At 40.0% G+C, this 12,304-nt stretch overlaps 1 protein-coding gene across 10 annotated transcripts in view; it reads left to right on the top strand.

Moving 5' to 3' along the window:
* LOC135259583 (C-terminal binding protein 1) overlaps positions 1 to 12,304 on the top strand; it is a 205,655-nt gene that overhangs the window by 166,521 nt on the left and 26,830 nt on the right. For 9 of the 10 annotated variants that reach the window (XR_010331331.1, XM_064344105.1, XM_064344106.1 and 6 more), the window contains 3 exons: positions 1,633 to 1,787; positions 4,639 to 4,783; positions 6,867 to 7,073. Coding sequence is in view for 9 of the 10 variants with exons in the window: in XM_064344105.1 (XP_064200175.1) it covers positions 1,633 to 1,787; positions 4,639 to 4,783; positions 6,867 to 7,073 (507 nt within the window). In the remaining variant the exon portion in view is untranslated. The remainder of the gene's footprint in view (positions 1 to 1,632; positions 1,788 to 4,638; positions 4,784 to 6,866; positions 7,074 to 12,304) is intronic. The other variant, XM_064344112.1, reaches the window with a different exon arrangement.

Here is a 12,304-nt window from a genome sequence, read left to right as displayed (position 1 = left end):
TTTGAATAATTCGTTACCAAGCAAGCTAGCTTCCTCTCAAAACCAAGATGCTGATTACAAAGTTTTTGCAACGTCCTTTTGCTGTATCCGAGTTGGCTACTTTGATGAGATGTTGTCATGTCAGTTAAATGTCAGATGCAGCTAAATGTCCATTGGAGAGAATTATTGATTGTGGTACTGGAACATCTGTGATAATGTAATTTTCAGGAAAAAGAAGAAGGAAAGAAACACAAAATCCCCCAAGTGAGGCTTTATTGTGTGAAGTTGTTTGTGAATTCTGTCTGTTCACATGAAGTCAGAATGTATAGAAGTTAATGTTCTTAAGGGGTGAGAGTCTTTGGTCATTGTGATTATTTCTGTGGGAAACCCTGAAAAGGGTTTATTTTAAAATTCGTTATTGTCAGGGTCTTCCACCTGTGTCTAATTTGTTTGATTGAACTGAGTTTAATTTTGTCTGCTACAGCCTTAAAATAAATAAATGATTGATTAAAATGAAATAAATGATTTGCCACCATGTATTATTGCACAGTGTTTAATTCTTTTAATAAAGAAAATAAGACTTCTGTCTCCTCATCTGTCCAGATGAGAGGGATTTGTGCTTATGTGGCATTTTTACTGTAAACTAGTTTTCTAACTTCAACACCCAAGACACCTTGAAAACCTGTACATGTGCAGATTGCGATTAAGAGTTGTGCATGGAATAAGGTGTTTCCATGCTTTATATATGAGGATTATTAGAGGCATATGCAATCTATTTTATTCGGATTTCACATAATCAGAATAAGGACATAACTGGTTTTTGAGTTTTGGAATAAGAAGTTTACATGGGCTGTATCATAACTGGAATACTTGAGCTTCCTGAATACTGTCTAATGATGTGCATGTAAACATGGTTACTGTGAGCTTTTTTAGTTTGTGGAGTAGGTTCCCTCACAGTGGCAACTGAACAGGCCTGAAAGTGTCACAAGTAGAAGTTCCCTCTTGAGATCATCCCGTCTTACAATAGTCTTCTTTCTTTGTTTTACCTGTAGTGAGGGGAATCCACCTTGACAATACATTCAGGCATTTAGCAAATGCAGCCAACACAGCTTACATTTTACATACAATCCATGAATAAAGCTAGATATTTACTGAAGCAGTTTAGATTGAGTACCTTGCTCAATAGTAAAACTGGCAGTGCTGCAGCTAAACAAACCAGTGATCCCTGAATATAGGTTAAGTCCAGTTACCTTACCTCTCCTCCCTAGTGTACCCAGTCTCAGAGATCCCCACCACCTGTTCCAATGTGACATTCTTTCTGTAGGTCTAGTGAATGTGTGTATTAAATCGGGCCAATCCAAAGCAAGGGGTGTCCTGTGTCTGGAGTGAGCCCTCCAAGTGAATGCTGAAATGAACCTTCTCCTGATGACATAGTAGGCAGTGATGGCTCATAGGTTTGCTCATGGGTTTACTCCCAATCATTTTTTTTTTTTGTTTTTCTTTTTGGTTTGACAAATTCTCCCACATTGGGCGATGAAATACTTTTGACAACTGATGTGTTAGGGGTTTTGGAGCGGTGGTGGGAGGTCAATTATAGAATATGTGGTGGGTGCTTAACAACCATGGTGACTGGAGCTTCTCCCCTTTCTGCAGGCATTCGACCCCCCATTATGAACGGGCCCATGCACCCACGTCCCTTGGTGGCTCTGCTGGATGGGCGTGACTGCACAGTGGAGATGCCCATCCTGAAGGATGTGGCCACGGTGGCATTCTGTGATGCACAGTCCACCCAGGAGATTCATGAGAAGGTGCCTTTCTCTGTTTCACTCTGTCTCGTTGCTGCCTGCCTGCTCTGTTTTCAATTTTTAACTTTGCTATTTGTCTGTTAATCGTTCTAGCTGTCTGACGCTCTCCTACTCACACTCTTTCTGTTTGCCTGCCTGTTACTCCTTTACCTTGTCTGCCTTGTCTTGTCTGCTGCTGTCTGCCTGTCCATTTGTCACCAAGCTGTCTGTTATTCAGTCTTGCTCCATCTCTCTACTATGACCCATTGGATGGAGCAGTAAACAGTAAGAGTCTGTGAAATATCTAAGAGTAGTGTCCTAATAGTATTGTAGTTTGTCGAGCACACTTTGTATGTGTACTTGACTGAGAGAGAAAGTGCAAAATTCTCTCTGTTCTAATGGCAGCTCTCACATCACTACAAAGCTCATCCCCTCAGATTATTATAAAGGTTAGAAGCAAGAACCAATCCCGGTATTTTTTGTCAGACTGAAGAAGTAAACTGATGTTCTGTGAAGAGTATGGAAAAGTGATGAAACTTTAACTTCAACTGGCATATTTTCAGTATGGCACACATGCGCACACACACACATACACACATAAGCACACATAAACACACACAACTCATCTGTGTGTTTGTCCATGGTTTACAGAAAGGCAGATGTACAGAGCTCATCACACATCCGTGGAAACAGCCATTGTCCCTGTTTTTATAATAACAGGAGGCAATATATTTGTGAAACAAAAGCGTTCCACACAAACTTGAAGCAGGGTCATATGCTGAAATTTAAACACTTGCGACATCATATTTGCCTCTTGCATTATTCATGGAAATCGGGAGAGTGTGCTTTAGCTAGGCAGAGCCTTGAATTTCAATGGAAATGGAGCATGCTCTTATGTACGTGTTTTATTTTTCTCACTGAGTTTCACTGGAGACCTTCTACATGATGCAAGCATACAAATTATATGCTTTTGAAGTATATCTCTGTCCCTTTTCCTGTTTAATTTGCACCCTTTCCTACAACTGCATCACTCCACGTGAAGATAAAATAAAACTGATGTATGGCAAAATGAAACATTTGTATTTAAAATAGTAGTTGAGATGTATTATATATAAAAGCAGTATGGTTTAGGCATTCTTGTGCATTCTCAGGCTATATAAAAGACTGTGCAACTTCTGATTCATACATACAGGCACAATCATGGTGTTATATTGAACCACATTGTGTGTTCCAAAATAGAAGTAGACAAGTAGTTTAAGCAAATCCTTTTCACATTACTAACTTTTACAAATTTATATTATTTTGTGTTTTTTAAATATATGAGCATGGGAGATACACTGGGATCTCTGCTACTTTTCTGAAATATGAGCTATGTGGGGGTGTGCGGACGATGCCAGCTGAATAGTGAAGAGTCCTGTGGAAAATTCTTACTATGAGATTTCAGCTCCACTGTGAACCTGTAAGAGCCAGATGTCCATTTACTAAGAGAGATGGTGGAGGGTGTACAATGTGAGTGATATGGCAGGGTACAAACACAGAGGTTGCGAACAAGAGGACATTTGTTCACAATGTATGACACTAAGACCAAACGTAGCATTGTGTTCTCATATTTTTCTGTGGAGTAAGAGCAGTGATACATAATTGCTGTTAGATCAGTGGTAACCAACCAGGAGATCTGGACATCTACCTTCTTGTAGGTTTTCATTTCAACCCTAATTTGGCACACCTGACTATACTAATTAGCAGCTCAATGCAGATTGTTAGCTGTCAAACAAGTTTTTTTTGAATGTGTGATTTGTTAGGATTGGAGTGAAAATTTACAGGATGGTTGATCTCCAGGGAACTGGGTTGGTCACCACTGTCTTAAGAAGACAGTCTGTGCTCAGTCACTCCTCTCCAGTGCCTTTAAAGTGCTGGCGCAAGGTGTTTGTCACAAGCATGCTTGCTGAGCACTCTGGATCGCTGCCAGGCCCGAACGTAGAGAGCGTGTTGCAGGCTCACACAAACAGATGGAGACATGATCTGCCAGGTCTGTTTCTCCTCTAATGAAACTTCTGTCTTTAATTTAATTAAGGGGCATAGCTGCTTTGGAAAAAAACAAAGGAAGAAACGTGTATTTCATGAAAAGCTAACCAGGACACTGAGGTGTAGTCCATGGGATGCTGAGGGGGTGGAGGAATAAGGGCAGGGAAATCTGTGAGGTGTCTCCTGAATGTCTTTTAGACTGTCGTTGTGTTCATCATACTGTAGTCATCAGCGCTTTTTATTATTTGTATTTCTTGGCAGTGATATGCCTGCAAGAGAAACTACTCTTAAAGAGGAAATTGCATACTTCCTGTGTGTTATGTAAAACTGTCAAAAAAAGAAAAGTTTTATTTTTAGAGGGAAATGGTGGCCCTGCTCAGCAGTGGTAACTGTGAGCACAAGATTGTTGGTGGAATGGATTCCCTCACAGAGGAAAGGCTGGAATTTACAGCTCACTAGTGGGGCAGGGTCAAGTGTCAGAACCACCTCTTAAGGATACATTCAGTTCAGTTCAATTCAACTTTATCTGTATAAGCGCTTTTTACACAGAAACTGTCACAAACATGCTTTTACGGAAACAGGAAACAGAAATTAATTAGAAAAGACCAAGTCTGGACCCCCAAAAATCTAGTAGTTGAGGTCAAATTTGGCATTTCTGCTGTTGTTTCTGTTTTCTGTAGCAGTGTCTACTATTGGGTTTCCACTCGTGACCCGTTTGCTCTGCCTGGTGGTAATCTATCACATTGCAGCATGAGTGACCCAAAGCCCAGCACTAAGGACATCTCTACAGGGTTTGCTGCCAGTTTTCCTGGTGCCTGCCTGCCGAGTGATCATGGTTCTGTTTTGGCAGGTGCTGAATGAAGCAGTGGGGGCACTCATGTATCATACCATCACACTAACTCGGGAGGACCTGGAGAAGTTCAAAGCACTCCGAATAATTGTTCGGATTGGCAGTGGGTTCGACAACATTGACATAAAGTCCGCAGGAGACTTAGGTATGCCACACCTGCCCTAACATTTGCCATGTGTGCCAAAATAGTTCACTTCACCTCCAGCTTTCCTCCACTGCACTGTAGATTTGCCTGTCTACAGGTTTGGCTGTCTGAGGTAAACATGATATTTTCCTGGAAAAATTGCACTTTCTGGAACAACATGCAGTTAAGATGATGCAAACTGACTGGAACATTTTATAACACATAAATACCATAATTGTGCACTGAATGGATGCAATTTGCATTGGTGAACATTCAGGCTATACATTCTTTTTTTCAAAGGACTCAGTAGACCAGTACTGTTAACTGACCATTTTAATAGCAGTATCACAGAGGCAAACTGTGAAAGGTATTAATCTCTCAACTCACTAAAAAGAGGGGAAAGACAGAGCTTTGGGCTTAGTATAGGTTTTGGTCTTAGATCTGGCTACATGTCTAACATAATTGCACTTTCTACTTATCACAAAACACCTTGTCCGTTCTTTGCACCTTCCCCTGAAGCCTGCTGTCTCATATTGGGATGGCAGGTATGCCATCCCGCCAAGTTACCTATACAGCACCGAGAGTTTGGCACTTTTCAGGGTTCCCCACAGAAATAACCACAACAGCCACAGACACTCAGCCCTTAAAAACATTAAATTCTGTACATTCTGACCCCATTTCAACAGACAGATTTCATAAACAACTTCACATGTCCACACAATAAAGCCCCAAACTAAGGGGATTTTGCGTTTTCTCCTTCTTCTTCTTCTCTTTCTTCTTCTTCTTCTTCTTCTCATTCTTCTTCTATTTTTCCTGCCGCCTATCCCACTAATAACATGTCTCCCCATTGGACATTTTACCGACACCAGCCAAATCCTCACCCTCACGACCCAATCAAAAACTTGCATACACACGCAAAATACCCATACCTTTTTATTCTGAAACATTTCCAAATTAAATAAGATGTATTCCAAAGCAATGCTACCCAATATTTCCTCAGTTCTTTCAAGTCACTTGGCCCTGTGTTTTGTAATCTTACCATTTTACAATGTCATGCAAACTTTGTGTAAGATCAAAGAAATTCATGTGCAAAACTGCTGCTGAGTAACTACAGGAAGCATATTTCTCCAGAAAACATGTTTATACTTGCTTCTGAACTGAATTTGAGTATGTGTACAAGTTATTGTATATTTGCTACGTACAATAAATACTGCATGTAAAATACATATTGTACATACATACATAGAGAACTTCTTTATCATTTTCCTGGCAGCATGTTACATTCACATTTACGAACACACACTTATACCAAGACACATACTATCATTCACGCAACAGAAAGGCTGGGCAGCGAAATACATACATACCAATACAAATTGGACATATTCTTCTCATTCTTCTTCTATTCAATCAATCTTGACTGTGAGAGAGCCATCCACACATATGTTTGGCCTGTCCACGTAGTGCATGCTTATACACACAGGGCCAAGTGACTTGAAAGAACTGAGGAAATATTGGGTAGCATTGCTTTGGAATACATCTTATTTAATTTCGGTGAGGCAAGATAGCCTATATTGTTTGTAGTACCGTAACTTGGTGTCATTTTGATATCAATACTTTTGAGTAACTTGGCATTTTTGTACGTTGAAAACGTGTTTTTTATGAGATCAAATTAAACCCCAGCACCACTTATGGACATGCCTCTGCAGGAGGGCAGGCTAATGAACAGAGTTTGTAATTAGTCAATGCTTTAGGGGATGTCATTGCTGTCATGGCTTTCCCCCTCTTTATTTGTCCCCTCCCCAATCCTGAGTCACAATAAAGTCATTTTGTGAAGCGCTTAAAGTTTCAGTAAAGCACCCTCTGTGTTAATTGTGTTTTTAATGTTTTGCATGACACCAGTGAATAGGAAAAACCTTAGCATTTGTTTTCTCTTTCTTTGGAACGCATTCTCTGACAGCACATATTAAAACAATCACATAGAGGACAGTGCACACCTATTTTACTTCTGTACACAAAACCTGCACACATTTACAGGAAACCTCCTCTATAGTTTCCTCTAGTGCTTATATCACATTGCATGTTTGCATATTCCCTACTGTAGGCATTGCTGTGTGTAACATGCCAGCAGCATCAGTGGAAGAAACAGCAGACTCGACCCTGTGCCACATTCTGAACTTGTACAGACGGACCACCTGGCTTCACCAGGCTCTGCGGGAGGGCACACGTGTGCAGAGCGTGGAGCAGATCAGAGAGGTGGCATCGGGTGCTGCCAGAATTCGAGGAGAAACTCTGGGCATCATTGGACTGGGTCAGTGCCAACTCATCCTGTTAATCACCCCATTACTGTAAGCAGTGTGCCATCAACACTGACACTATAGCACAGTGATGCTGATACTATTAGAAAGATGGATTAGACTTGCCTCCAGTTAGATGCTGAGCTTTGGCATCATAAAGCCACTAAGCACCATAAAATTGACACTCTCACACTGACACACACTCAGCACTGACATACACTCAGTGCTCTGACATACTGACATACTCAGTGCTCTGACATACTGACATACACTCAGCACTGACATACACTCAGTGCTTTGACATACTGACATACTCAGTGCTCTGACATACTGACATACACTCAGCACTGACATACACTCAGTGCTCTGACATACTGACATACTCAGTGCTCTGACATACTGACATACACTCAGCACTGACATACACTCAGTGCTTTGACATACTGACACACGCTCAGCACTGACATACACACAGTGCTCTGACATACTGACACACACCCATGCTCTGACATACTGACACACATTCAGCACTGACATACACTCAGTGCTCTGACATACTGACACACACTCAGCACTGACATACACACAGTGCTCTGACATACGGACATACACTCAGTGCTCGGACATACTGACATACACTCAGTGCTCTGACATACTGACATACCCTCTGTGCTCTGACACTGACATACACTCAGTGGTCTGACATAGACATACACTCAGTAACACTTACACTTGCAATGGGCCTTTTTTTCAGAGGCAAGGTACAATTGTCAAACTGGAGGCAATGCAAAGCACTCAAATTAGGTAATTTTGTGACTGGACATATATATATATATATGGTACCTCTGCAGTGCAGATATAAAAGAGATTAAGAAGAATAGATTGCTTCTGGGTGTGGTGGTGGTTTGATGTCATTATGGCCAGTCAGATTGGTCACTTTCTTTTCCTTTAATACCCTGCATCAAGGCCGTAAGGAACTGGGAGTTTTGTCATGTCTCATGTATTTGTCCTTGAGATGAAGAGTCACAACATTGCATTCATGGCTACTCAAAAAAGCCTTTGTGGGTAAATTATGTTTAGGATGGTCATGGTAGCTACATATAAACCTAAAATATGAATGTATTATTTGTCATTTTTCCATTTTTAAATAATTTCTAATAGTAAAACCATAATCTCCACTTCTGTTATATTTTATTGATGCAGCCATGATGCTTCACATCCAATGGGTCCATCAACAAGATCTTCTATAAAAAAGCCAGCAAAAAACTGATCCAAATCATTTTCAATTAATATGAAGAGTAAATACTATCAACATTAGATAAAGAAAAAGTGAAGTGTTTGATTTACAGATTTGAGTTGTAGGTGCACTGAAAATAACCATAGTACCAAAGAATGAAAAGTATGTGATCACTCTGTATTATTGCAAAAAACAGTGCAGATGTTATTAGCAGCACCCTCCATGCACAGTTACATAGTGTTCATTAGTACAAACTGCACAAATATTTTACTTTTCAGCATGCAAAACAGAGCAGAATAAATGTATTTTGCCTGTTTTGCTTTGGGTCTTCTACAACTAGAGTTGTCTGTGGAAAACCTGCAATATGAGACCCATTACCTCAACTTTGTTTTACATGATTATAAATATGGTCTGGGTATCATTTATTTGTGTTTTTTTCTGTTGCACTCATTTGAGTATGTCACTGTGTCATCCTGTTTGCTAGCCTACCTTAAGACTGGGTGCTACTGATAAACTGCACTGAAGAGCTTGCAAAGGAAACCAAACTCAGCCAAACACTGAAAAAGTGTGTTTCAGAAAGCTTAATGTGGAAACAGTAGTCACGATCACAGCTGGTTTGATTATTAATTCATTTAAACTAAGATTTATGACTGCAAAATGAGAGTAGCCTATGGTAATATAATGTAAGAAAGAATTCCAAGGATTTAAATTGTGCCATTTCAAATGAAATTACTTAGTAGTAGAAATGGGAAAATGTGTCCTAATGAGAGTTTCTAGCTTATCCTCTATGGCAAGCCAGAGGTGTCAGAGTTTAAAAAAACACTCAGCAAGGAAAAGGTGTAAGCTCAAGATGAGACTTGATTCAATTGGGAGGCCCACACCACACAAACCTGTGGCAGACATAGTTTATGATTTCTATAACCTTTGGGATGCCGCTCTGCTTTTAGGGAGATGCTCTGCCTTCTGTGCCAAAAGGCAAAGGTCACAGGCTTGGGAGATGGACTCAAACACACTGCACATCCTGCTCTGCCTATTTGCTAACAATAGGTTTTCTGTGGCTTCTCTGCCAGACATGAAGGATTGTGATTTAGAGCCCTAGGCACCCTTCCAGAAGAACAAGTGAAGCTGATAGGCCAGATTTCCTTCACTGATTAACGAACATGGGTATTCCTGGGCAAATATCCTCACTTCCACCAACTAAATACAGTACAAACTGGCAGTGAAGCCACTGGCTTGATAAGGCTGGTATCACCACAAGACTCTTGGGTAGCAGTGTTTTTCTTTAATTGCAAGGGCAATATGTAAATGAGGCATGCCGCAGTGCATACTTTGTGATGCTGGAGACATTAACCATGCAATGACCCAGGTCCAGCTGTGCACCGAAGCATGAAATTGTCTAGTAGTGCTTGTGTGTTTCACAAGGAATCAGTCTTTAGCTGTTTGGCTAAACCATGCTCTTAGATCTAGAGTACAGGACTAGGCAAGACGGATTGCAGGATCTGTGTGTTTGTCCCAGCTGCCTCCCAGGAAACAGTGTGGGGGCAGGAACAGGAATGCTAGCAGGCTGGAGCATGTGGGTGGGGTTTTTGAAGACTGAGCTTGTGTCTGCATACATGTTGTCTTAAAATCCATGGTGTAGGGCTGCATGATGTATCAAATCATGATCATTTTGAGCGTAATTACAATAACCGCCATCATGAGGCATAGAGGTGATCTTTCTTTCTTTAATCATACTTGATGCAATAATAAACATCCAAGCATCAAAGGCCCTGTTAAATGTTTTCTGGAAAAACTTTGTCGCTGATATCTACCCAAGCCCCCCGTGGTGGAACAAACTCCCTGTTCCTCTACGAACCACTCACTCATTACTCATCTTACGCCGTGGTCTGAGGACTCATCTTTTCAGACTATACCTGGACTATTACTTCTCTGCAGGAAATTCCAGATCTAAGATCACTCTTGTTTGAATCCTTCTAATTTGTTCCTGTACTTGTACACTTGTACTTCCATTCAGCACTTACATTGTACTTGTATCATTATCTTGCTGTTGTAGCTCATTGTCATGCCACCTAGTTTGACTTATCATAACTTTCTGACCTAGCCTATGCTTACGGTGTGCACTGGACCTAATGTGTTTATGGCTATGAATAACTGTTACATAATGAGTATCGTACATTATTGAGCTTATGTTTTGTAGTTGTTCCAATGAACTTCAGTATGCACTTATTGTACATCGCTTTGGATAGAAGTGTCTGCCAAATAAATGTAATGTATAAGACAGCCAATCAGCAGCAAGGTCATATGGCTTCTTTGTGATCATCTGATTTGTTCTTTCAATTACATGGAAGCTGCAAGGCCTTGCTGCTGATTGGCTGTCTTCAACACCCAATCGATATCAGTGATGTTCTTTTTTTCCCTCCAAAGCATTTCACTGGGCCTCTGATGCTTGGATGTTTACTAACGATGTTTACTACAAAAGATCACCTATACTTAATAGGGCTGTCAAAAAATATTCGAAGTTCGAAAACTATTCGAGAATTTTTTTTTTTTAAGTTCAAACCTAAATTTGAGCATTTGAATATTAGTTCTGGATCCCGCGTTTCTGATTCCGCATTTTGTAATTAACATAAATATACAGGCTTTAATTTCATGCCGTGAATCATGTTCATGCAGGCAAAGTTAATTTCCTGTGCTACCGTTACTAGTCAGCAACAATTTTAGGCTAAATAATGTTCCCATGGCAGGTTGTTTTCTTTCTGAAGATTTTGATAAAATTGGATGATAAAAGAAGTTAAACAAACTAAACCGAGTAAGTAATTTATGTTGTTTTAGGCTACAGGTATTAGCCGTTTGAATAGTTTTTGTGTTAAGAAATAAACAGGAATTTCCTATAAACAATCATTTCCCTATTATTGTGATTAATAAATGCCGAGTTGTGGCAAATTACATCCATCTTCATTTGCACATTCATTTGCGCATTAGGCTATAGAAACTGCAGGGGGCTCATTTATGAAATGAACTTGCGTGCATACGTCAAGTGAAGTCCTGACGTAGAGTCACATCCATTTCCACGGTCATATCGAGTCATGTTGAAATTTTATAAATCACTACTTTGACATGATTTTCTACGTACGCGCCACACAGTTGATCTAAAATACGTTTTTATAAATGAGACCCCAGATGTAGTAACCTAGTTTGAAAGTTCACCGATATCCTCTATTCTACTGCCCGCTTGTGGAAAATAACGCGCAGGCCAGTTTAGAGGGAGCGTCACCTGCATATTGCGCCCGACTATAAGCAGCTTATTTTTGTTAATTTTAGGCAAATGACATTCAAATATATTCGAACGCTAACTAATTACAAAAGCTAATATTCGAACTCAATTTCATGGCACTTTTGACAGCTTTAATACTTAACATGTGCTTAACATTGTCTCAATCCTGGGGATTGTAACATGCAGGCCTGGGGCCTAAATTTCTCTCCGTTTTAGACATTGTGTCCTGCAGGCCTTAACGTATAACATTCTCTCAATATTGGACATTAAGACCTGCAGGTCTAATGCATAAAGCTCCTCGAACTTTGGGGACTGTGGATTGTGCAGTGGATTATTGACTACTTTCTATAAATAATTTAGGTCCTCATGTAAAATAAATCTATTCACTGAATTCAGAGTAATCCTGAATAAAATTAAAATAGATTTTTGTTATACACTGTCACAAATGTTAATTTTTACAATTGTATTCTAAAATCTCTGCATTGGCGATTGCACTGCCCAAAGAAAAGTTTTGTTCAGATGAAACAGAAGGGCAAATAATATTAGCAAAGAAGGGGTCAATCAGTGAGAAAATTTCATCCCATTGACCACTATATAGGTTACTGAAAATATTGCAAATTTTCTTGTGGCCTGTCATTATTTCACCTGTTTGACTGCAAATCTTAGTAGCTTACTGCCCTTATCACTAGATTCATAAATATTATACCAGGCTTTGTGAGTAAATATGTGAATTT

The sequence above is a fragment of the Anguilla rostrata genome, chromosome 7, assembly GCF_018555375.3.
Source record: "Anguilla rostrata isolate EN2019 chromosome 7, ASM1855537v3, whole genome shotgun sequence".
Taxonomy (NCBI): domain Eukaryota; kingdom Metazoa; phylum Chordata; class Actinopteri; order Anguilliformes; family Anguillidae; genus Anguilla; species Anguilla rostrata.
The sequence above is the reverse complement of the archived record's forward strand: the minus strand, read 5'-3'. Positions and strand labels throughout refer to the sequence as shown.